Source organism: Furipterus horrens, unplaced genomic scaffold, assembly GCF_987537825.1.
Source record: "Furipterus horrens unplaced genomic scaffold, mFurHor1.1.pri manual_scaffold_10, whole genome shotgun sequence".
Taxonomy (NCBI): domain Eukaryota; kingdom Metazoa; phylum Chordata; class Mammalia; order Chiroptera; family Furipteridae; genus Furipterus; species Furipterus horrens.
Genome location: NW_028327180.1, coordinates 65,633,713 through 65,660,825, shown reverse-complemented (window position 1 = coordinate 65,660,825; position 27,113 = coordinate 65,633,713). Strand labels below are relative to the sequence as shown.

General features: G+C 35.6%; 1 protein-coding gene and 2 pseudogenes across 1 annotated transcript; all 3 read right to left on the bottom strand.

Annotated features, from left to right (window-relative positions):
* Positions 1-3,888: 3,888 nt before the first annotated feature.
* Positions 3,889-26,503, bottom strand: LYRM7 (LYR motif containing 7). The gene is made up of 5 exons (XM_090289217.1): positions 26,417-26,503; positions 19,190-19,262; positions 17,662-17,732; positions 14,521-14,602; positions 3,889-5,367 (listed from the first exon to the last, which is right to left on the bottom strand). Exons 1-5 carry the CDS (start codon positions 26,432-26,434, stop codon positions 5,297-5,299), a joined length of 315 nt encoding a protein of 104 aa, XP_090145343.1. The 5' UTR covers positions 26,435-26,503; the 3' UTR covers positions 3,889-5,296.
* On the bottom strand, positions 10,341-10,685 carry LOC150000526 (mitochondrial import inner membrane translocase subunit TIM14 pseudogene; annotated as a pseudogene).
* On the bottom strand, positions 20,587-22,815 carry LOC150000525 (heat shock protein HSP 90-alpha-like; annotated as a pseudogene).
* Positions 26,504-27,113: the final 610 nt, after the last annotated feature.

The following is a 27,113-nucleotide window of genomic DNA, read 5'->3' as shown; positions in this document are numbered from 1 at the left end:
AGCTCATGATTTGTAAATATTTTCTCACAGTCTATAGCTTGTCTTTTCAAAGGTTTTTAATTTTGATAAAGCCTACTTTATTAATTTTTTTCTTTTCTGTATTGTGTTTTTGGTGACATAGCTAAGAAATCTTTGCCTAACCCAACGTCACAAAGGTTTTTCTCCTGACTTAAAGTTGTACAGTTTCAGGTTTACATTTAGGTCTATGATCAATATTCAGTTAATTTTTGTATATGGCATGAGGGATGAATTAAAGTTCCATTTATTTTTTGAATTGGAAAATCAATTTTACTCTCTTTTTCATAGTTGATATAGCTATTTATGGATCTTTACTATTCCTCACATATTTTTGAGTAATTTTAAATAGTTCTTCAAAAAAAATCCTACTACAAAATTAACTATAATTACAATGAATTTAGAGATCCCTTGGGGAGAACTGACATAAGCATATGTTTATCCAATTATTTCACCGAAACTCCTGACAGAATCACCAAAGTTACCTCCATTTTGCTTACTGGAATTTTAACTGAGGCTGCAATACAATCACTCCCTCTCCAATGAAACACTTTCTTGACTTGGTTTCTAGGACTCTGCATACCAGAAATCAACAAACCTTTTCTGTAAAGAAGCCATATAGCAATTTTAGGTATTGTGGACTAGTTTCTGTTGTAATTACTCAACTATGCCATTGTAGTATGAAAGCAGTCATAGACAATATGTAAATGAATTAAGTGTGGTAGAGTTCCAATAAAAATTTGTCTACAGAAAAAGGTAATGGGTCAGCTTTGAACCCTGTGAGGCACTGCTTGCCGAAGTCTACTCTACATTCTCATTTTCATCCTACCTTACCAGAAACTTCTGTCTTGTTTTTGTTGTTCCTTAGCTACATAATCTCTTAACACTGGTGTGTCCCAGGACTCAATCATTTTTCTTCTTCATATATATGACCAGTGTCTTAGTGTTTTCACCCAATGTCATGATTTAATGTACTTCATATATATTAATGGCTCCCAGATTTATAACTCCAGCCCAGACTATTTTCTTAAGTATAGATGTTATATCCAATGTCTATTAACACCCACCCTGGATATCTAATAGGTCTTTCAATTGACACATACCCAAAACTTAACTCCTGATCTTCACAAACCTTGTTTGTTTTCACCATCACAATTGATGGCAACAACATCCTTCCAGTTGCTCAGGTCAAAACCCTTGGGAATCATCCCTGACTCCATTCTTTTTGTCTCACCTCACATTTAATCCACTCAATAAATCCAGAATCTTGCCACTTCTCACCACTGTCCCTGCTACCACTCTGGTCTAAGCCACCATGATCTCTTACCTAGAATAATGCAAGGCTTCTAGTTGGTAAACTTGCTTTCATCCTTGCCCCCGTAATCCAGTCTCAGCACAATAGCCAGAGTGGTCTCCTTAAACTTAAAATCAGATCATATTGCTCTCCCTCTCCAAAACATCTAATGGCTCTGCATTTTTTAAAAATTGATTTTAGAGAGAGGAAGGGAGGGAGGAAAGTAGGGAGGAGGGGGAAGAGGGAGAGAAATCTATTTGTTGTTCTACTTATTCTTGCATTCAGTGGTTGCTTCTTGTATGTGCCATGACTGGAGATTGAACCTGCAACTTTGGTGTATCAGGATGAGGCTCTAACCAACTGAGCTACCCAACCAGGGCCTGGCTCAGCACTGTATTGAGAATAAAACCCACAGTCCTTGTAATAGCCTACATATCCTGACATCGATTCTCCACCTCCCTCTACCGTATATTTCTATGACTTCATCTCCTATTACACTCTCCCCAAATTACTGTTCCTGTCACTGGCTCCCCTCAAACACAGCAGGCATGAACCTGTCTTAGGACAACACTGCACTACAGCTTGCTCTACTTTGAAAGCTCTTCCCTTAGATATCTGCATGAACAGGTCTGTCATATCATTCATCTTTGCTCAATGATCACTTTCTTAATGAGCTCTTCCCTGATCACAGTATTCTAAATTACAACACTGTCCTTCCTACCTTCCTTATGTCCCTTTCCTTACTTATCTTTCTCCTTATTACTTATCACCTTCTAATTTACTTTTTAATTACATTTGTTTGTCTCTTACTTCCAGAAAGTAAGCTCCCCTGGGGCAGTGAATTAGTGAGAGTACCAACAGTAAATACATGATGCACTTAAAATATGGTAGTTTGAGAAAGATTTGTTTATGAAGGGACTATTTACAAAACTGTGGGTGGAGGGAATCCACACGGGTAGTAGCAAATGAACTGTTGCTAACCCAGATCTCAGGAGGGAGGAAATCTTTTCCCCAAAGTGAAAAGAAAAATCTGTACAGAGGTCACCTTAAGAGAAACTTGGAGGGATACTGCCAACCTGAGGCAACCTTTCAGGAATAAAGCCAGGAAAAGAAATACCTGCCTTCTCTCCCCCTCCTTTTTTTCTCCAGTCAGAGTCCCCCACTGGCTGAACCAATCAAAAATGAGAGGATACAGGAGGCACTAGAGCTGGTTCACACAGGCATCTTTGCAGGGAAGGCTGAGAACAGGGTCAGGAAAGACTGAGAGTGGATCTAAAATGACAAACACAAGATGAAGCAGACACTTTTGTTACTTTGGTTCATGGCTGTATCCTACCTGTGTAGGTTTACAATAAATTAGTATCTAGGTCTCCAATTAAAAAAGAACAATCATTTATGCAAACTGCTACTGAGGATGAATAACATAAGGGCTGAGAATTGACCTCTGCACTTAACAAGTGGAGGTCACTAGTAACTGGGGCAAGAAGGGTTCAGAGAAGTGACAGGAATTAAATCTTTATTGCAGTCTGTACAAGACAGTACAGGGAGAGAAGCAGAGGCCACTTAGAACAAAGAAGAGCACAGAAATGGTGATAAAGCTCAAGGGCAGGAGGGGATTTCAAGAAATTTCTTTTTAAGATGGGATTTCAAAATGTTGAATGCTGTTGAAAACAATCTAAACAATCTGGTGGAAAGAGGGGGTAGACATTTGGCAGGGGGAGGAACACTTCAGGAGCAAAGTCCTTGATTAGCTAAGAGGGTTAGGCTAATTCCTATACACTTGAATGTTGAACATAGTGGGTAAGTGGTGTCAACCCCCCTGTGCAGTCAAAAATCCATGTGTAATTTCTGAATCCTCAAAAAGTTACCTTGTCCCTCTGTATCTGCAGGAGATTGGCTCTACAACCCACCTCCACTCCCAGATACCCAAATCAACAAATGCTTAAGTCTTCTATATAAAATGGTGTAGATTAATGCATACATAGTAAGCTCTCCACATCCATAAATTCTTGACTGTGTATCAAAAATTTTACAGGTATTGGCCCTGGCTGGGTAGCTCAGTTGGTTAGAGCATCACTCTGATATGCCAAGGTTGCAGGTTTGATCCCCGGTAAGGGCAAATACAAGAATCAAACAAATAAATGCAAAAATAAGTGGAACAACAAATTGATGTTTCTCTCTCTCCTTTTCTCTCTTTAAAAAAATCATTAAATAATTTTTTTTTAAAAAAAACTACAGCTATTTACTGAAAAAAAATCACGTATAAGTGGACCTGAGCAGTTTGAATTCATGCTGTTCAAAGGTCAACTGTATAACAACTTGGGATATGATCAAAATTGCTTTATATGTAATTAGGAGAAGGATGGGTTATTTGACAAGCGAGGCCAATTGTTTTGCCATAAAGAAAGATATAGATTCCTCCCTCATATCATAAACAAAAATAAATTCTAGATGGTGTAAAGGCTGGAACATAAAAATCAAAACTTCAAAGTTCAAAGGAAAATGTATTAGAACATTTTTATGATGTGGGAGTAGAAAAGAATTTCTTAAAAAGATACAAAAGCAAATTTAATTTAAAAGATTTTTAAAAATGGATATATTAAAATAAACTCACATAATACAGGTTTATCATAAACAAAGTTAAAAGACAAGTCACATATTGGAAGAAGACATTTGCATCACAGATAACCAACACAGCATTAGTATACAGAAATACATATGTATTTAATTTTATGTAGGTATAATTTCCATATACATAATAAGAAATATACATGGGAGGTGAAAAGTTATATATCAAATCTTTTGACATGTATACTCCATTTCACAGACTAACTAATCTGTTCAAAAGTATTAGGAAGCATTAAGGGTGGTCTCTGGTTTAATGTTAAGTATACTACATCTAAATAATTTTGATAATGTTTTGATTTCCAAAAATTATTTTTAAGTATGAAATTTTATATCCAGTATGGCTATACCAATATGTTTTGCCAAAAAACAAAGCATTGAGAATCTTGTAAAAATTAAAAACCCTGTGTCATCATCACTGAATGGGAGAACTGATCACAGAATGGGAGAAAAACAGAGTGGTAAAGATACTCAAAAGAGAAACAAGAAGAGTATTAAATACAAGTTTATAGTTCCTACCATTAGATGGTAGAATGCCAAGCAGTTTTATAATACTGCCTATCTCCTCTGGGATGGGACATGTGGAAGAAGAAAAGCCATTTAAGTTTTAGTGCTTAAAATGAAGAGGATGCAGCCATATATTCCATTTTCATGACAGAGTCTAGCTGTGGTCTATGTACAGCTAATTCTATGAAGGTTATATTATATAGTTTGACTAAGGGCCACTATTTCTTTTAAAAATTAAGATTTATTTATTCCACAGTGATCTAGGTGATTTTGATATTTTTATCATCTATTTCCAGAAAACTGATTTAAAAAGTATCTTTATAGGAACACAGAGATACTCTCTATCTTCAAAAAGAAACTGTTGTTAGCTACAAAAATCATTTCAGTGCTTTAGGAAACAAAGGCTACCTTCTCTGGAGTTGGCACACTGTGATATTTCAACCAGTTTATTGTGTTTGGGACTAAACATCACTTTAATACAATAATTTTAAACTTATAGTTTCATTTCACATGGGAGGAAAACCCATCAACTCATCAAAACACTGCATTCTCAACTATGGTAAGACCAAAATACTCATCAAAGAGAATAAATATGACAAGCCTCTCTAAGCATTTATTTCACTTTATAAAGTTTGATTTTCAATGAAAATGAAATGTCTTATCTCATGTTCTTTAGAAATACTTAGTTATGGCCTGCAGTTTTCAGCAATGTCCTTTTAATGGGAAATTTAATTATAAAACTAACTTCAATTCAGTCATTTTCAATATGCCAGTTCAGAATAACTGCATTTCCAGGACTGTGCCAGTTACATATTTTAAAATTAAAAATCGAAGACTTGATTTTATCCAAAATATTCATTGCTTCTGAGTTGGTGCATCACAATATGGCACATTATCTATAAGAAGGTCTTTCCTAGGAACCAGTTCTGAAAGAAAAACAAAAAGGGAATAATTAACATAATTAAAATTAAATGCAAATACACTCATTTCCCCTAAAATTACCAACAATAAAATACAGCACTATCTCGGTACTCGTAGTTGATTCGTTCCAGAACTTGAGACAAATGCCAAAACTGATGAGCCCAAAGATGAAGCACTTTCTTTTGCAGGGCAGCAAAGTGACTCATACAAGTTCTAGCAAGTGTGATGAGTCCCAAGCAAGCACTGACCGCTGAAACATTTTTTTTTCTCGTCAAAATGCGACAAGTAAAGGTTTTAATGAGTTCTGAAGCTGATGAGTATCAAGATATAACTGTATGGAGTTTTAGGCAAATCTTCCAGGGATATTTTATTTCAGTTAACTTATAACGTGGAGTCTCTGATTTTAAATGGAGATAGTAGGATTCTCATTTCAGATTATATAAAAACATGTCTGACCAACTTAACCCTTTATTATTTATTTATTAACTGTAACTAATTTACTGAACAGAATCTAGCTAAAGTACATTATCAGCCAACTGATTATAGATTAATGATAATTAAAACCATCGACTGGAAAATGTTTTTATACTACTTACTATAAAAAGCAAGACTGCTTTCTTAATTTAAAGGTTCCAAATTATACAGAACAGTGGCTCTCTACTGGGAGTGTTTTCAGTGGTCACACCAACTGAAGAATGCTACTGGAATTTAGCGGGCAGGAACCAGGGCTGTGTGGGATAGTCTGGTGCTGTGAAGAACTATCCTGGCCACAGTGTTATTAGTGCCCCATTGAGAAACATAGTTAAACAACAACCACCACCATACATACTGATTCCTAAGTAAGATATTATGCTGAAGCTCTTAAGATATACAATTTTGATGAGATATTTGACTTCTCCATTTTAACTCCAAAAAAACTGAAGTCAGGTGAATTGTCAAGTTCAAAAAATGTTCACACCACATTCTCTTAACTAACTTGCCTAAACTCTTCAAAACCATTGTGATCATGAAAGATGAAGAAAGACTGAGGAACCCCTCCAGATTAAGAAACAGTAAAAAAACATAATGACTACATGCCATTTGTGTGTTCCTCAGTTGGGTAGTAACCAGAGGAAAATTATCTTTTCTGCAGCTATAAAGTATATCCAGGACAAATGAAAAAAACTGAATAACAGAACCGTATCCATGTTATCAGCTCAACTTTGATAGTTATACTGTGATGACATAAAAAAGTCCTTGGAAATTTAGAAAACACACACCCTAAAGTATTTTAAGTACTGGAGTATTTTAAGAAACACACCCTGAAGTATTTCTCCAGATCCAAATCCAAGTGGGTTATCATAATTTTATTTTTTTAAATGCTCATTTGTGCAAAAAGGGGCATTGTCCTCTCGGAAGTTCAGGGAAAAAAAAGAAGTGAGAAAAGATGATAAAGCAAATGTGGTAAAATGTCAGCCTTTGTGCAATCTGGGTAAAGGAAATTTCCATATCCTTCAACTTTTCCTTCATCTTTTCTGTAAATATGAACAATTTCAAAAAAGTTTTCTTAAAAGACATCACTAAAACAAATTCAATTTAGAAGGAAATTGGAAATTCTCAGTGATCAAAAAAATAATTCATCTGACTAAAAATAATGCTCTTATTAGCCAGATGGGAAATCTGGTTTACTAAAATAAAAACCAGTTAAATAAGTATTATTTAACCATTGTTTATATCTCACGTACTTTACTCAACCTTTGGAGGTTTCACCAGATTATAGTTTCAGTTTCCACTTATCAAACATATATGTGCCTATTTTACACTGAACATTACATGAAGAAATGAAGATATAGAGGTGAATATAATAGTTTCTTCAGTAGAACACAGTGACTATAGTTCATAATACTGTGTTGCACATTAAAAATGCTAAGAGAATAGGTCCTAGAAGTCTTTATCCTAAGAAAAAAAATGTAACTATATATAGGGACTAAAACTAGACTTATTGTGGTGATCATTTCATAATATATACAAATAGAACTACAATAGGATCCAGCAATGTCATTTCTGGGTATTTATCTAAAGAAAATGAAATCACTCTCTCGAAAGAATATCCACACCCCTGTGGTTACCGCAGTAACATTATTTACAACCGCCAACACATGGAAACAACCTAAGAGTCCATCAACAAATAAGTAAAATGTGGTGTGTGTGTATTTTATGTACACATGCACATACACACACAATGGAATATTATTCAGCCATAAAAAGAGAGAAATCTGCATGGATGTACCTTAAGGATATTATGCTAAGTGAAATAAGTCAGACAAAGACAAATATTATATGATCTCACTTATATGTGGAATCTAAAAACAAAACAAAAGAAAACAAAACTGAACCCATAAATAAAGAGAACAGATTGGTGGTTGCCAAGGCAGGGGATAGATATGGATGGATATAATGGATGAGGGTGGTCAAGGGTACAAATTTCTAATTATAAGATAAATAAACCCTGGAGATGTAACATACAGCATTGGTGACTATAGTTAACAATACTGTATTGCATATTTGAAGCAATACTGTATTGTAGATTTACTTACAGTACATCTTATAAGTTCTCATCACACACACAAAAAGTAACTTAGTATAGTCATGGATATTAACTAAAAACTGATTGTGGTAATCATTTTGCCATATATACATATATAAAGGCATTATGTTGTATACCTAAAGTTAATACAATGTTATTTGTCAATTATATCTCAATTTTTGAATCTATTGATGGCATGGTTTATAATACTATAGCAATCAAGGAGGCACCTAGGATATAAATCATTTATAAGGCATTAAAATACTTAACTCTGCAGTTATACAAAACATCTCTAAATATATCAAGCACACAAATATAAATAAATTTAAGTTAGAAAACTTCAACACAAAATTGTTTTCTTCTAAGAACCTGTTCCTGACCCACCAAGTTTTGGATCTGGAGCTCTACTATGTCCCTCCACAACACTGCCTCTCTTATCAGGGAATGCAAAAGGCTGATTGAACACTTAACTGTCTGCCTTCTTCTACACAGTAAGTTCCGTAAGGACAGGAACCAAATCAGTTGTCCACTGTTCTATTCTCACTGCCAAGCACAACAGGTATTCAATAAATGTTTGTTGAATCACATTAAGTTTCCATAGAATACAAACCTTAAGACAGTTTTAGGCTAAGACTATACAAACCAAAGGATAGAAGTTTAAAACTACATCTGAAATAAAGAATAGCTTCTCAGAGCTTTTATTTTTTTAGTGTATCACATATGTTCAGAAGCACATCCTTATTTTGTCTTACATATATGTCAGAGAAAAAGTTTAAAAATATGGATAATGCTATTAAAAAATTAAGTACTAAGGTACTATTAATATATAGCCACGCAAAGTCCTGAGTTTTCCTGGTACCGTCTTTATTCATAAACTTGGCTACTGTCTATAGAATGTATGTTTGTTAGAGGCCAACAATAAAACCAACTGACCAATGTCCATATTAGAAAAAGGGCTTTGAATAGCATATGATTTCACCTATATGTGGAATCTAATGAACGAAACACACTAACAAAATAGAAACAGACTCATAAATCCAAAGAACATACTGACAGCTGTCAGAAGGGAGGAGGGAGGGGGTTGAGTGAAAAGGTGAAGGAATTAAACAAAAACAACAACAACAACAAAACCCTCATAGACAGACAACAGTAGGATGATTACCAGAGGGGAATGGGGGTGGGGAGAGGTGGAAAGAGGTGTTGATGGAAGGAAACTTGATTTGGAGTGGTGAACACATAACACAATATACAGATGATGTATTATATAGAATTGTACCCCTGAAACCTATATAATTTTATTAACCAGTGTCACCCCAATAAATTCAATAAAAAATAAAAAGGGCTTTGACAAATGAAAATAATCAATGAGAAAGCAAGCATGGAACAATGAGTTAATTTCAGTAGTTTTCTAAGTCATAGTTATTATTTTTCTATAGAATACCTAAAAAGGTTAGGCTATACCAAAGATGAGAATGGTATAAATAAAAAATTATTATTACTCCAAATTCATGCACCTTATAACTCCCCAAATACAGAAAAGCAGGGGATATTTGGAAAGAAAAATACTTTCTCCAATATTTTTAAAGACTTAAAAATAAGTTTTCCTCAAATGATAAAATTCTTATGTCTCTAATAAAGAATGTTGAAATTATCTACAAGAATAAGGAAAGTGATTTTTTTTAATAAAAACATAAGAAATTATTTAGGATAAAAAATTCCTGCTGGGAGTCAATACTTCATTTCCACTGGAAATATTATTTAGAAGAGAAGGAAAAGAAGAATGGATTCAGAATTCATGCATACAAGGTGACTGCTCTTGCAGATGGAATTTAATGTTCAATTATTTTTCACATCGGGACATTATGTGGTATTTCATTTTATTTTTTATTTTATTTTTACCAAGTTTTTAATATATGAAATCCAAATTCTTTCAAGTGACATATACATACCTACATCAATGTTTTTATGTCAAAGTTGTGGCTAAATTCACTTTTAAATTCACAGTTTCAAGCTCTCTGTACCTTGACAACCTTTCTTCCCAATGAGATGAGTCTACTATAGCAACCTATACTAATTCCATCGTAGTATTTATCACATTGTACTTTAATTACCAGTTTATCAGTCTCCCATTAGATTGGGATTCCTTGAGAGTAGAGACCTTCATGCTCACTTTGCCTTGCTAAATGAGTAACGAACAATATTTCTATTCAAAGGGTATGTATTTACCCATAATTGTTGAGCAGTAAGATCCAAACATTCTATAATCTTATTTAAAATCTTCAAATTTAAACTTATACAAGGCTTTGACTTAGTTTGTGCTAAATCATTTTTAAAATGTGTAGCTTTGAGACATTTTATAAAAAACTGATACTTGTATACATAACTCTAAGAACTTAAAATTCATTGTTTACTTCATTTTTTAGCTTGACCTTCTAGTAAATCTTTAGCTTCATTGATTTGGGCTGCTATATAAGGAGATCCTCCCTTGTCTGGGTGATTTAAAAGCATAATTTGTCGATGAGCATCCCTTATTTTTCTTTTATTGGCAATAGGGCTTACACCTAGCATTAATGCTGCTTTCTGTTTTGTCATTTGGGGTTCAAACCCACCTCTGTAATAACCACCACTGAAGGCAGATTTTGGTAGACTTTGAAAAACTTGTTTGACTTGAGGCTCCATATGTTTCAAGGCTTGCAAAACATAGCGACCTGCAAATCCTGCAGCAGCAATGGTCAGTTCAACTGCTACCATTGCACAGGCCACAGCTCCGGCTCGGCTCCGCTGCCTCTCCCCAGAGCGCGGTTCATCCCAGGGCGGAGGCTGCGGCCACCAACTGCACGCCTCTACAGGAAAGCCTATGTGGTATTTTTCAGAAGCACACAATCGCAACTCTATTTTGCAGCCAAGAAGCAGAATTTTAATTCCTCTCACTTATATATGCCAGTGTGAACACTGCTAAAGTTATGTGTAGGAATTATGCTTAAAGTAACTTCTAAAAACAGAGATTAAAGAATCATATTTGTGGTATCTATGACCTATAGGCATAAAGGCAAAAAGAGACCCATTTATATCTTAATAGAAAGACTAAGGCTATTATTAAAGCAATATAACATTATATACTAATAAATGAAAGGGTCAAAATTTCAATCCTATGGGAAAATTATATAGAAAACCAAAAGAAATTTAAAGCAATACTGTCCTTCTAAAACCAGTTATTTTAAATATAGATATCAAATTTAATTATTTAAAATAACTTAAATTTTTATTCATATAATAAAAATAATATTTACTTGTGATTACCTGTATAAAATGTTGGCTATACTATACAGAGCTCTAAAGAAGATAATTAAAGCTAATGACTACAAATTTTCAATTTAGGATGAACTACATTTACTGTCCTTATAAATATAACTCAGATGTAATAATTTCTGATAAATCCTCATGAAATAAAAATAACTTTAAAAGCCCTAAAGAATTTATATCACTAGATATCATGATTTATTATAAGGATATAGTAAGTCAAGACAATATGGTATGTGATGCAAGGACAGAAAAACAAACTAATTATTAAGTCCAGAAACAGAAGCACACACATACACAGTTATTAGATTTTTTTGACAAACATGACCCTGCACTGCAGTAAGAATGCTGTTTTCAGTAAATGCTGGATCAATTGACTCTTCACATATAAATAGTAAATCTTGACTCCTATCTCAGACCACATACAAAAATCAATTCTAGTTGATACAAAGAACCAAATGGAAAGATCAAATAATAAAGCTTTTGGAAGAAAGCATAGGAAAATCTCATCATGACCTTGCTTTAATACTTCTTAACCAGGACTCAAAAATACAACAGTTCCTGAAATAATGCCATTTTGTTCAACCTCATATCAATGTAATGATAATGAGATGCCTTTGGAACTTAACTCATTTTTATATCAATAGTCTACAGAAAACCTGGTTTCATTATGTCATTTCACTTAAAGTTTCAGAACCTACCCATTGGCACTGTTGAGGACTTACTATACTAAACATAAAGGAAAAATGGATAAACTGCACTACATTAAAATTAAGAACTTCTCATCAAGGATAAAAGCTGCAAAGTAGAAGATTCTTGTCATACATATATCCAACAAAGAATGTGCCTTCAGAAAATATAAATAATTTTTTCAAATCAATAGTAAAAAAGGCAGATAACTGCTAAGAAAAATGGGCAAAAGACTTGAATAGCTACTTCATAAAATAACTGGTCATTAAACTGAAAAGGTGCTAATATTTCATTAGTTACTAGAGAAATGCAAATTAAAATCAGAATGTGATACCATTACACAACCACCGGAAAGACTAAAATAAAAGAGACACACAGTACCAAGTACTGGTGAGGATGTAAAGCAGCTGGAGCTCTCAGACACTGCTGCTCTAAGTGTAAATTAGTCTAACTGTTTTGGAAAACTGGTTAGCAGTATCTACTTAAAAATAGATAAACACACAATCCCTTTGACCTAGGAAATTCACTGCTAAATATACATACAGTAGTCCCTCTCTATATCGCGGTTCACTTATCGCAGCCTCACTGTATCGCGGGATTTTAAAAAATATTCTATTTAATTATTTATCGCAGATTTTTCGCTGTATCAAGGGATTTTGCAGTACTGTATACATGTGTTGTTAAAGTTATGTAGGTTTAAGAGTGTAGAATATGTTTAAGAACATAAGTTGTTGTTGGCAGCCGTCCGTCTCGAGAGACGATGGTGTAGCTTCTTAAGAGTCTATCTGCACCGCCGAGAATGGCTGTGCAGTCCGACTCGGGAGTGACACGGTATCTGTCTCCTCCCGTGTTGAATCGACATCTTGTGATGACGCTGGAGTGTCCTCTCCAGTGAAGCTGAAGCTACAGAGCCTGGGCAGGGTGATATGGAGGGTCTGCTGTTGCCCATGCAGCAGACCCCCCCTCTCTTCGCAGCTGAAGGGTCCAAGGGAAAGACGGAGTCAATACAGCTTGGCTTCAGGTGCGCCGCAGGAGTTGCCGGTGTTGACGTTTACAACGTCAAACCGCCTTAGGGACTCCGGCTCCGGATTTTCTGTCGGGGTTTACTCCCTTAGCCTTTCCCCTGAAGAGGTATGCCGCAAGGCAGCGGAGGTTTTTTGGAGTCAGAGTTTTCCTTCTCTGATGTGCCCTGACTGGAAGATCGAACCAGTGACACTTAGCTCGCAGGCCGACGCTCAATCCACTGAGCCAAACCAGCCAGGGCTAAGAACATAAGTAGTGTTTATAAAAGTGTGGAAAAGGTTAATAAGGGAGTGAGAAAGGTTAATAAGGGACTAGGAACGGTTTCTAAGTGTGTGGGAAGGGTTTATAAAACCTTAAAATATATATAAATACTAAAATAAATGTAAGGTTCCTACTTTGTGGATTTTCGCCTATCGCAGGGGTGTCTAGAACGCAATCCCTGCAATAAGTGAGGGAATACTGTATACCTAAGAAAATGCATTATATGTGTAGATGTCTATATACATATACATGCACATGTACATACATACAGTTTTTAAACCAAAAGGCACATGGAAGAATGTTCAAAGAATCATTATTTATTATAGTCCAAAATTAGGAACATTTGGGTTGAATAAACTGTGGTATATCCAGACAATATTCATAGAAATGTTGCTAGATGCAATATAGATGATTTTTACAAATATAATGTTGAGAGAAAGAGGCTAGACAAAACGGCAATCCAGTATGATGCCTTTTATATAGAGTTAAAACACTTTATTAAGCTAAAAATTGTCAGTGTTAAAAGCCAGGATAGTGGTTGGCTTGTGGGAAAGGAGGGTGTGGGAGGGACATAAGGCCACGAGGGGCCTTTTGAGATACTGGTAGTATTATATTATATAGCTATAGCTTGATGTGGACGTTGGTTATATGAATATTTCACTTTGTGAAAATTCACTGGGCTATACAGTTATAAATTGAACACTTTTCTGTTTGAAGTATATTTCAATCATTTACTCTAAAGAAAAAAAAGCCTTTCAAAACTATTAATGTTATCTTTTTTTGTTATTGTTGTCCCTGAAGAAACTTTAGGGAATAAAAACAAAATATAATGTGAAATGAGATTCTGCCAAAGCCCCACCAGAAGTCTTGAGGTATAATGAAGGATCCTCTACTCTATTTTTATTTCCTATAATCCCAATGTTTCTGAATTAAAATAACTCTAATAATATAATAAAAAGTAAAGAAACAGACTTAGTCTAGATAGGTGATAAATGATACTAGAAATATTAATAGCCTCAAATAAATATGATAAAAAGTCATATTGTCTTTGTAACCATAGTTTTGTACTATAATCAGTAATTAAGATTAAAAAGAAAAAAATAAGTTAAAAAAGAAAAAATAAAATTTGGTAAAACAAAGTTTCATAATTCTGCATTTTTAAATGATAGCCTTACAAATGTATACAATATACATATACATATACCACATTGTCTGGCAAAATCAAGATGTTTTACTAATCAGCATTAAAAGCACTGTTAATTGCTCAATATTTTAAAACACATTGCAATCAGAAACATTTTTCTTTAATTTTACTTACTCAGTGTATTGTGGTCTGTGTGAATACCTTGTATAACAGATGTTCTGAGTAACAGTTCCACATCGAAACCTATTTTTATTAGCTGTTAAGAAAACCAAACAAATAGAATAAATCCTTCAAGTGTTTCTTCAATGGTTCATATGAACGTACTATTTTTGAAAACTATAGATTTACTATAATTTCTTATTGCCTTTAACTTTCTGTAACCATTTCAAGTGTACAGAAAGCTCATATAGGTGTATACTTTTAACCTTCCCAAAAGGTTAAAATTTAGAATAATTTTTGTTGTGTATATACTTTACAGTGTTTATTTTTACTTTTTTATTTTAAAAAAAGACTTTATTTATTTTTAGAGTGGGAAAAGGAGGGAGAAAGAGAGGGAGAAAGAGAGGGAGAGAAACATTGATGTGTGAGATTGTTGTAAACATAGATCTGTTGCCTCTTGCCACACCCCCAGCTGGGGACCTGGCCAGCAAACCCAGGCATGTGCCCTGACCAGGAATCAAACCAACGATCTTTAGGTTCACAGGCCAGCACTCAGTCCATTGAGCCACACCAGCCAGGACATACAGTGTGTTTAAAATAGTTTTGTTTTGGATGTGTGTGTGTGAATCTTTCTTTTGTAGAGTTGGATATTCTGAGAACTAGAAAGAGTGTTGGATTAGGAATCAAATACTTGTATTCCAACTCTGGTTCTGTCATTAACTGTATGGCCTTACGTTAATAACATACTTTGAGTTTTAGACCTCGTCATTCGTAAAATGAAGAACTGGACTAGAAAAGAAATTCTCAATGGTGTGGACACCTTGAGGGATCTTGAGACCCTTTCAAGGGACACATGACATCAAAATTATTTTTATAATACTAGAACCTTCTGCACTGCTTGAGTTGTGAGAAGTAGAGCTTTCTCTATGAAATAGTATTTGTACTTTAATAAACCACTGACAGGCAGGCAAACTATGATTATTCAGACTTGGGTATTTGGTAGACTTTTTCTTGAAAATGAGTGAAGTGAGGTGGGAAGTTAACAGGGCTCAGGTGATACAGTTTTACAGGTCATGGTAGGTAAGGACTTTAGATTTTGCTGTGAATGGGATGAAGAGTTATGGGGGTTGTAAGCAGAGGAGATAGAGTATGTTTGTTTGTTTTTTTAAAAAGGCTCACTCTGCCTTTAGAAGTATTGAGAATAGGCTGTAGGAAGTTAGAGCAAAAGAAGGGAGATCCAATAGGAGGCTGTTGAAATAATTCAGTGAGATATGATGGTGACTTGAACCAGGAGATGATAATGGGGGGGATGAGGAATGGTCAAATTCTGGATATATTTTGAAAGTTAAATCAATAGAATTTGCTGCCCGATTAAATGCGGGAAAAAAGGAAAGTAGACAAGAAAGCACCAAGGTTTTTGGTTTGAGCATCAACAGGAAGGAGCTGCTATTAACTGACAGAGAAGGCTGTAGGAGAGCAAAGCCTCCTCTCCTGACAGATCTGAGAAAGGGATTCGCAGGGTAGAGAAAGCGGGGGGGGGGGGGGGGGGGGGGGAAGATCCCTTCACCCACTGGAGGTGCATAAACTGAGTGGAGTCCTAGGTCTAAGGATGGGAACAAGGTTAGGTGAGGAATAAGGGATTAGGGGAGACAAAAGGGAATGAACAGGAGGTGGTGTGTATGAATCCTGGAGCACCTGGCCCCCCACGCAAATGGATTTATATCCATTGGTCTAATAGGATATTAGACCACATAGCAATTAATCGTTAAGGAAATTTATCACTTGCTGACATGCTGTATCAAAGAATATTCACATTTATCTGAAAAGACTGTTCTATACTCCTACACCTTTCCAACTGAGGCTGAATTTATTTCACATACTTCAACCTAAAAAACATTGAATGAAGAAGCAGATAAAATTTAGCTGACTTCTATTAAGCCAGGCATGAAAGACAGTTGCAAAAATGTTAAAGCATGTCACTCTTCTCACTAAATTATTTTGAAAATAGTTATTTTTCACAATGTATTTGTTAACATTTAAGTAGGCTTCTTGTTTTTAAATGATTTAATCAATATATCTTTCAAATTTCTCACTTTTAAATCCTAATATGATAAATATTGATAAGTGTAACATATGAACAGCACTTTTTAGGGTCCTCAATTTTTAACAACTGCTGGTCTATGTCATCTAAACTTCTGCTTGAATAAAAATTATATAGTCCCTGTTTGCCCTGTCATGTGCTTAAGAGAAATCTTTCCCTTTTTTCTTTATCTTATAGGGATAGAAATACTTAAGCTATCTCATTTTGTAGCATTAGCTTATTATAGATATTTAATACCTCAAAAATGCCATTTTTTGAAATACAAATGCATATTTATGAAAGTATTTTTAATATGTGAAAATTTTATTAAACATGGAAGAATTTCTCTAATTTGTACTGACCTTTTTATCAAACCAATTCTTGGAATCATAACTACTCCGGCAAATAATTTTCCATCTTTCATTTTCTTCTTATGGATCTTTTTCCCCTATTTTATACAAGGTTAGATACAGGAATACTTAGGAAGCTCAAGACTGAGACAATGTATATATGCAGCATGATTTTACACAGAAAATAAATCACTGTGCATTTTTTTCAAAGAATATGTATTGGGAGTACTAGGGAGCTCAAAGACTAATGTCAGTAGACCATCTTCAACTAGAACAAGACACTAAAATGCAAATATAGAAGGCAAACCAAGAACCATAAACTGTGGCTGGTTAACTTCCACTGCCAACATAGGAATTTTTTTAAAAATCTGTTTAGTTGAGCTAAATGAGGAGCCATTCCCTCTGTAGTTCTGAGTCACTACAGTATTCATTCTCCTTAGTTTCAGTCACTTGCCTTAAGTGAAGACAGCATTTCTGTGGGTGTCTAGGTTGACTGAGCGGCTCTTGTTTTGACCATGGCAACATCCATGTTCTTTACATCATGCTACTTGCTGTCTCATGGCAGATGACCCAGAGAAGGTAAGCCATACCAAACAAGCGAAGGTTGTCTATAGTTGCTTTAACTATCAGTGTTTTTATTTCATATAACCTCTGTATTTTCATCATTTCCTCTAGTTGGTAAGAATATGTACAAGAGTATTATTGTAATTGAAAAAATTACTGTACCTCTTCTATTTTCTTAGGAGAAGTTTCACTTTTATTACTTCTGAATTCTTCATTTATCTTTATTCTGGCTGCTACAGAAAGAGAAATACATATATAGTTATTTGCTTTTCTAATTTATAATTCCTGTCCTGATAAGTTACATGTTATTACTCATTAAGACTATTTCTTCAGTAGAGGAAATAGTTTTGCCCCATGTAAAACAAAATATACAAATAAGACATTTATTAAAGAAGTCTCTTGGAGAGCTCCTAACAGGCTGGCAAATTTGTAAGTAAACCTAATATAAACCTTCAGCATTCTAATACTTTTGTTTCTTCCTTTTTACTTCCAATTTCATTTGCATACCTCTAGCTCTTAGATTCCAATAAATCTAATATTTTGTTCCTATAAATCTAAGAATTTAAAATGTTTTTAGATGGTACAACTCAATACATAAAACACATTAAACCACAAATACATACACATCTTAAAATAAAGATATAGCAGCCTTCAGAGCTCTGGCTAACACGTAAAATGAGTGCTAAATAAAACTTGTATTCATGTACACCATTGAGATGTTGGCATCATTACGGCAGCATAATTCAGTTTAATCTGACAAACTGCCTTATTGTATTGCTGTGAGCATTTAATGGAATGATCCATGTAAACTGGTTAGTAAAAACACAGTGTTAGCTGTTTTTATAATTATTTCACTTAAAAACATTTAAAGTAACAAAAATATGCTCTTTTGATGGAGGATAGTCATAAAACCTTCCTTTATGCTTCATAATTTCAATATGTAAGGTGGTTAGGTGCTTGGGCTTTGGAGTCAGACTGCACAGGCTGAATCCTAGCTTTCTCTCTTACTAAGTACAATGTAGGGGTATTCCTTCCACATTTTGTTAGTTTCTTATCTGAAAAAAATAGAAATTATAATAGCAACTACATCACTGGCTGTTATAAGAATTAAATGAGAAATTTGTGTAAAGTACAATATAAGGCATATACATAAATTATTATGTATATGTATTAAATTCAATAATTTTTGGTGAATTACAAAAACTTGAATTGCTAGGGACAGTGGGGACACTTTACCTAGGTTAAAGAGGTTTAGAAATGTATGAGGATTGGAACTGAACATGACTGACACAGAACATAAGCTTTAGAGCTCTAATGTCCAGGTAAGACAGAAACCGCATAAAACAGTGAAATACTCAATTTGGAATTCTTTGGGATAGATTTTGGACAGATTCTCTCTCATAGCTGCTGTCACTTCCAGAATTACATAAGGCATTAACAATATGGTAGCATCCAGTCCTAGACAGTGTGAAAATTTGATTATAAAATAGAGAAGTGACTTTAATTTTCTTTTAAGTATATACTCCTCAAAAAAGTACAATGTAAACTAATCTTTATAACACAAAACAGCACTAGAAAAGACATAGTGAATCATTCCCTAAGATGAGTCTTGACTATACAGGGTCTCTTGGATATATTAGCAGCTATCTGAAGAATGGACTTGTTTCAAAGGGGAAAAAAATAAACTTACCTTCTAATGCTCTGTTATCATTTTTAAAAACTTGTTGTCTGGTCCTGTGCAATGTTTTAAAGAGCTGTAAAACCTATCAAGAAAATCAGAACTCAGACCTCAAAAGAAAAAAAACAAAAAAAAACATTTTACATAATTACAAGGTTTAAACAGTTCTGTTTGTTTCTTAGTCTATTTTCCAAACTAGCTGATGAAACTCAGGGTTTTCTGAAATGCCTTTACATTTATTACTTATCCTTAAATTAAAAACTTTATTTACAAAAATAATACAAAGTTCTTTGAAACAAAACAATACAAGGATAATTAAAAAGTTAATAATCCCCCTGCCAAAACAAGTCTGCTAAGGTAAACAACTCTACTAGTCTGGTATGCACGGTTATCATTTTTCTTAACATAGTGAGGCCTTCATCTGTTCTTAAAGTGAGACACAAATGTACAAAGAGTTGTGATCTTATTACATCTTAAAGAGCCCAAAAGGAATTTAGGTAATTCAGGTAATTTAGGGAAGTTCAATTGTGAATTCTCAAAAGATAAGTAGAATGCTGAGACTTTTGAATATTGAGAGAAACGGTGTAACGGAAAGCTTAATGCTCAACCTCCATAGTTAAAAGTCAACAAATAATATATCCAAAGAAAAACTAAATAGCAGTTTAAGCATGTCTAGAAACACAGAGGTAAATATCAGAAGAAATAGCTAAAATGACTAAAAGCTCTTATCTCTGGGAAGCAGGAATTAGGAGTATGTAGAAGGAAGTAGACACTGGTATTTGTGTAACACTATTTCTTTTTTCTTTTTTAATGCATCTGTATTTGTCACAACTTTTAAAAAGCAGAATATGACTTTAGCACTACATTTCCATTCACAAACACTTCCTCTGAGTTACTTTTAAACGGCTTTACAACATGCCTAGGCTGGCTTATAACTCTGCTTCTTTAAACAATACTTTTCTTTGGAAAACAAGCCCTATGGATAGTTAATTCCATTAAATTGGTTCAGCTTAGCATACTAATTTCTAGAGGCCATACATGCAGCTGGTAACTACAAGGAATGGAAGGTTTAAAAAGTAGATCCTAGGGGATGAAAGTTGTTTTAAATAACGTATATCACAGAATACTTCAGTGACAAAAGATTTGGTCTATTAAAGAATCCGCTTGAGATCTAAACACTTTAGACCACAGTTAACAAACATTAGGTTACATACATCTCACCACAAACAACCTTATTTTGTTAAAAGAATCCAACATGAAACTAGATAAGAAAAAATAGCTCTGCTTTAGTGCCTAAAGTATCACAGTATCATACACTTTCCTTTAAGTATTTATTGTGCCATATAGATTTTTAAACTGTTAATTAAAAAAAAAAAGTCCTTAAAAATATATTACCAGATGGAACGGAGGTAAGGTATTGAACACACATACAGGTTATTCTTCAGGTGAACTTAGTCTCCTTCGTCTGTGCATGACATGCCATTGTCTCCTTCAAGAGGTGGCATATATTCAGTTATAGCAGCATTGCTGTCATCAGTAGTGGGTCATCTTCATCAATACCTAGACCAAGTTTGATCATTGTGTATATCGTATTAAGTGTGTGTCTGGTGATCTTTCAGACTGAAACCAGACAACAGGAGAGCCATCTCATAGAGCAGGATGACCAGGTCCTTTACAGGCTTGTCATTCTTGTCAGCCTTAGCCATCTGCCTTAAAGTCTCGATGATGCAATGGTCTAAGTTTGTCTCTAGGTGTTTCTTTGCTGCCATGTAACCCTTTGTAGTGTCTCAGGGCTTTAGCCTTCATGATTCTTTCTATGTTTGCTATCCAGCCAAAGGTGCTTGTGACAACGCAGCATGGGGATGTCACCAATCAGCTTAATATGACTATCTTTTCTACTTTTTTCTCCAAGATGTCCTTCATGATTTTGAAGAGGTTTTCAAACTGGGTTGTTGTTTTTTCCTTCTTTCTCTTTTTCTTTTCTTCATCTTTTGAAAGTTCCAAGCCCTCCTCAGTGACTGACACTGAAGTCTTCCCCTCAGATTCCTTCAGCTACTGAACAGAGTACTCATCAATAGGCTTGGTCATATATATAACTTCTAGGCCGTGCTTCTGAAGATGTTCCATGAAGGCCAAAGTTAGCTATCTAGTCCTTGGTCTCACCTATGATGTAAAAGAGGTGTTTCTGGTACTCCTTCCTTCTTGTGCAATGGTCTTTTAGAGAAACCATCCCATCACTAGAAGCAGATGTGTAGCATCTTAATAGCTATAAAAGCTCCTGATTTTGAGTCTTCATGTATTCCAAGCTTAATATTTTTAGAGAATTGTTCATAAAATTTTTGTAGTTCTCTTTACCTTATGCCAGTTCAGTAGAGTGTTAAGCATTTTTGACCAAATTCTTTCTTATAACTTTCAAAATTTTGCTTTGTTGCAACATCTCCTGGGAAATATTTAGAGGGAGATCCTCAGAGTCCACCACATCTCTAATGAAACTCAGATATTCAGGGATTAGCTCCTCAGTTATCCATGATGAAAAGTCTGTGAACAAACAACTTAATGTTCATTTTCTTTCTATTTTCAAATAGGTCAAAGGGAGCACATCTTGGAACAAAAAGAAGGGCTCCAAATTCCAATTGTTCTTCAACTGAAAAATGCTTCACTGCCAAGTGATCCTCCTAGTCATTAGTCCAGCTTTTGTAGAATTCCTCATATTCTTCATCAGTTATGTTGTCAGGATTTCTGGTCCAAATTGTCTTCGTTTTGTTCAGTTCTTCTTGATCACTGTACTTCTCTTTGATCTTTTTCTTCTTATTGTTGCCATCCTTATTTTCTTCTTTCTCATTGTCAGAACCAACATCTTCAATTTTAGGTTTGCCATTGAACTTCTTTTTCTTTCTCTTCCTTTTCTTCAGTTTCATCATCACTGACTTCTTTATCACATTCTTTCTCCACAGAGTAATGGAGTAGCCAATAAATAGAGAATTTTTTTCACAACCTCCTTTCTTTCTCTCCTCCAAGTACTCAGTCTGGTCTTCTTTCAGATGCAGGATAACCTTTGTTCTATGACCCCATGGGTTCCCCTATGTCAGCCCTAACTATGAGCAATACTCCTGCAGAAGACTCCCAGGCATACTGTCATCATTGTTATGTTTGGTGATCACAGTCATTTTTCAGCAAACAGAGAGGCCAAATGGACACCAAACTGGCAAATCAAGAGAGATATTTGCATCAGCCTGCAAGGCTTCCATGAATGCTTAGGTCTCAGACTTGGCAACAGTACCATAGTTATTGATCAAATCAGCCTTGGTCAATCCATTTCCAGTAACCACAAGAGTGAGAATTTGGTCTTGTTTGTTTAAAATGAAATTAAGGTGTAGCTCTTTCCCAGAGTCCAGTTTACTGAAATCTGTCAAGATATCATAGCTGATCTTGTCCAGAGCATCTGATAAATTTGAAATAAACTCCTTCAGAAAGATCTTTATTCAAGTAGAAAGTATTGGTGATCAGTGACATCAAATAGGCAATTTCTACCTGAGGCAAAATGTCTCAGCCTTCTCCTCCTCCATTGGCTGGTTGTGTGTCTGGGTTTCCTCAGGCATTCCCGCTAAGGGTCTGTGCAGGCTCCACAGTAATGAAGCACTAGGATACAGAAGCAACTGGCCAATATTTCTTATCTTTACTTACTACCTTATAAAAACTAAATTTTTTTTTCAAAAATAAAAAGGGAAAGGACACTATCAAAAAAATAAATGACATTCCACAGAATGGGAGAAAATACTTACAAATAATATATTTGATAAGGGGCTAGTTATTTTTGCTACTATATCTCCTAAAGCAAGGGTAACAAAGGAACAATAAATAAATGGGACTATGTTAAACTAAAAAGCTTCTGTACAGCAAAAGAAACCATCAACAAAATGAAAAGGGTGGGAGAATGTATTTGTGAATGATACATCTTATAAGGGGTTAATACCCAAAATATATAAGGAACTTACACAACTCAACACCAGGAAGACAAGCAATCCAACTAAAAAATGGTCAAAGGACCTGAATAGATACTTCTCCAAAGAGGACGTACAGATGGCCAATAGACATATGAGAAAATGCTCGATGTCACTAATCATCAGAAAGATGCAAATTAAAACCAAAATGAGATATCACCTCACACTTGTCAGAATGCCTACCATGGATAAATCAATAAACAACAAGTGCTAGCAAGGATGTGGAGGAAAGGGGACTCTACTGCACTGTTGGTGGGAATGCAGACTGGTGCAGCCACTGTGGAAAACAGTGTAAAATTTCCTCAAAAAATTAAAAATGGAACTGCCTTTTGACCCAGCAATCTGACTTCTGGGACTATACCCTAAAATTCCTGAAACACCAGTTCAAAAGAATATATGCACTCCTATGTTCATAGAAGCATTATCTGCAATAGCCAAGATCTGGAAACAGCCCAAGTGCCCATCAGTAGATTAGTGGATTAAAAAAACTGTGCTACATTTACACAATAGAATGCTACGTGGCCCTAAAAAGGAAATCTTCCCTTTTGCAACAGCATGGGTTGACCTGGAGATCATTATGCTAAGTAAAATAAGCCAAGCAGAGAAAGATAAATACTGTATGATCTCACTTATATGTGGAATCTAATGAACAAAATAGAAACAAAGGCATGGATACATGAAACAGGCTGGCAGCTGTCAAAGGGGGGGGGCACTGAATGAAAGAGGGTGAAGGGATTAGCCAAAGGACATATATGCATAACCCATAGACACAGACAACAATGTGGTGATGGTCAGAGGAAAGGAGGGGCAGGGGCTGGGTAGAGGTGGGCAAAGGGAGGAAAATAGGGACATCTGTACTAATGTTAACAATAAAAATAAAGTTAAAAAAAACTTTTACAACTCAATAATAAAATAATTAATAGGCAAAGGATTTGATTATTTGTTTTTCTTAATTTGTTTTTGCAAAGGATTTGAATAGACATTTCTCCAGAGAAGAGAAATAAATGGCTATTAAAGTCATAAAAAGGTGCTCAACATAATTTGCAATTTGGGTAATACAAACTTAAATCTCAGTGATACTACTTCACTGCATTAGGAGGACTATAGTAAAAAAAGAGTAAAAAACAAATGGTGGCAAGGATGTGGAAATACTGGAACTTATACATTGTTGGTAGGAATATAAAATGATGTAGCTGCTTTGGAAGTTTCGCAGTTACTCAAAAAGTTAAACATAGAGTTATCATATGACCCAGCAATTTCATGCTTAAGTAGATACCAAGAAAAATGAAAACATGCATTCAAACAAAAACTTATATATTAATATCCATAGTAGTATTATTTGTAACAGTGTCAAAAAGTATAAACAACCTAAATGATCATCAACGAATGGGTAAATAAAAGGTGGTATATACATATTGTTATGGCTTGACTCCCAAGACATGTTGAAGTCTTAATCCTCAGTACCTGCAAATGTGATCTTAGTTGCAAATAGGGTCTTTGCAAATGTAATCAAGTTAAGATGAGGTTATCATTACTGCCTTAGAGTTATCTGAGCTAATAGCCCCTTGGAGTTGATACACTTTTAATAAAAAGCAGAAAGTTAAGTCACAGATTGTCTTCTCTTCCCCATTCACTTACACTGATAGGACAAATTTAGGAAGTGTATATAGAGAATGTATTCGTTAGTCAGATCAATTTGAATCTGACTTGGGCACTTATTGTAAGCTTGGATAAGTTAGTCAGACCTTTTGCCTTAATTTTTTTGAATGATGAGGTAATTTTAAGGGTGTATGGTATAATTTCTGTATTAGGTTTTATTGCAGATAGTCATTACTTACCTATTCCTTCTAAGTCTGGGTTATATGCCCCTCCTGAGTACATCCCCAAAACTGGGCACTTACTACATTGTATGCTAACTGCTTAGTTGTGCCACACACACTTCCTCAAAGGCTTGTTGGTTACTTTTATATCCTCCATGCTTAGCATAGATATCTTCTATACATTGTAGGCTTGGCTAAAATGTTTTTGTTTTTGGAATGAATCCTTTCGTTTGTATTCAAGTTTTCCAAGCAACTTCCCATTTCAAGGACTTTTCCATATGCTACTTCCTCTTTCTGGAATGGTTTTTTTCTCTTCTAGCTAATTTCTAATTAAACATGAGGTCTCAACCTAACTTTAATTTTTATTAGAGATTTTTTCTGCATTCCTCCAGATAGGTTAAATCCCAATTATATGCACACAAAATACACTGTATTTTCAACTCAAAGCACTTAACACAATTCTAATTAAATCTCCCGACCTGCTAGCCTTCTGTATGAAGGCAAAGGTGGCCTGTTTATTGTTGCATCCACTATGTCTAGATAGTATAGGCTAAATGTTGGCTGTTAGGTATTACTAATAGCTATCATGGACATTCCATACGTGTTTTCAATGAATAATCCTTTAAAATTCTGTCTCTGTTGGTGCTGTGACATATATTACAATGTGCTGAGAACACCAAGTTCAGTAGTACATGAGGCATTGCTGAGCAGCTCCTTAGTATTGACCATAAGCACTGCTTTTCCTCACTGTATCGTAGCAGGCCATTTCCTCCTTTCCATGCCTGTGTTTCAGCCAATGACAGGAACAGATCCCAACCAGCTATGCTGATTTTTAAGGTTAGGAATGGCTGTCTCTGAGAATTATGCACCAGCCAGGAACCTGAGACCGGGTCCTCTGGAATGTGACCCTGGCGGAGCCGTAGCTTCCCAAGCTCATTCACAGCACTCGGGACTCTGTTCCGTGTCGCTGTTACTTTTGGTAAGTGAATTTGCCAGGGTTTGGATTCCTTGGTTCCTAGACTTCTGTGATCCTTTTCGTTATATGACTACACCTTTCACCTCATGGGATGGTTGGAGCGCAAGGCTGCCTTTGGAATCTCGTACACTTCCCAAGGATGGGCAATGAGTCCCTCAGACAAATACTCAGTGGGGGTACGAAACGCAGGCAGAACTCAAGTCTTGCACCACAGAACACAGTACCCCGGCAGTCTATGAACTAGGAGGCACTGATGCCTCCCTCCTCCGCACCTGCACAAACCCCCTAACGCTCTTCGGGGTTGGTCACCCGACTCCTCGGGGCAACAGCCACATCCTCATTGGAAGGCCTGAACCCCAGCTACAGGCCTCCAAACATTAGTAAGGCTGTGCTCTTAACCCCCCGATCGGCATCCACCCAACACCTCCCGGGGCCCTGTCACCTTGGCCGTCTGACCCATGTCTCTCCTCACAGCTGCAGTTACCTCTCCACCGCCTAGTCGCCCCGCCTCCGGCGTGCGCGGGCCCACTCCCGTAACTACGTTCCTAACGCACCTCAACCAATCACCACGCAGTATCTCCCCCGGAGCCCCGCCTTCTGCGGAGAGACGGAGAGAGGAGTTGGATGAACCAGTGCAGTCTAGTAAAACCGCGAGAAGCCGCTGAAGTCAATTACAGGCAAGAGGAGAACGGAAATCACCTGGGTGCCATGTTAGTTAGGGGCAGAGTCACTTCCGGTTTTTACTGCTGCAACCTCTGGTGGCGGAAAGTGGTTTGACAATGAATGGCTCTGGTATCTGCAATATATACATATATACCATTCATACCTCCTTTTTCGGGTTTGGGCTTATCTATTAAAGAACCCTTATTACAACGTTTTCAGGTGCGACTGTGTTCTTGCAGAATTGCTTAAGAGCCAAGCCATAACAACTATAGTGATTCCCCAAAGTGCTATGCGTACATTCTCTCATTTAATTTCCTCAGAAGGTTAAAATGAGTTACTTGCTTAAGACCACAAGGGCTTGTAAAGGGAAGTCTGGGATACAAATCCCTGTTCCTGACCGGAGAGCCTAGTTCTTCCCTTTACATATTCCATTCTGCTCAACTTGCTAGTCAAGCGGTCAGAAATAGTTTATAGAA

Bases quoted from the DNA above. Each gene is read 5' to 3' on its own strand.
- LYRM7 (XM_090289217.1), bottom strand. The intron at 17,733-19,189 runs GTAAGTTTATTT...CTCTTTCTGTAG, and splicing joins TGATAACAGAGCATTAGAAG to CAGCCAGAATAAAGATAAAT. The intron at 14,603-17,661 runs GTACAGTAATTT...TTTTCTTAACAG, and splicing joins CTCCTAAGAAAATAGAAGAG to CTAATAAAAATAGGTTTCGA.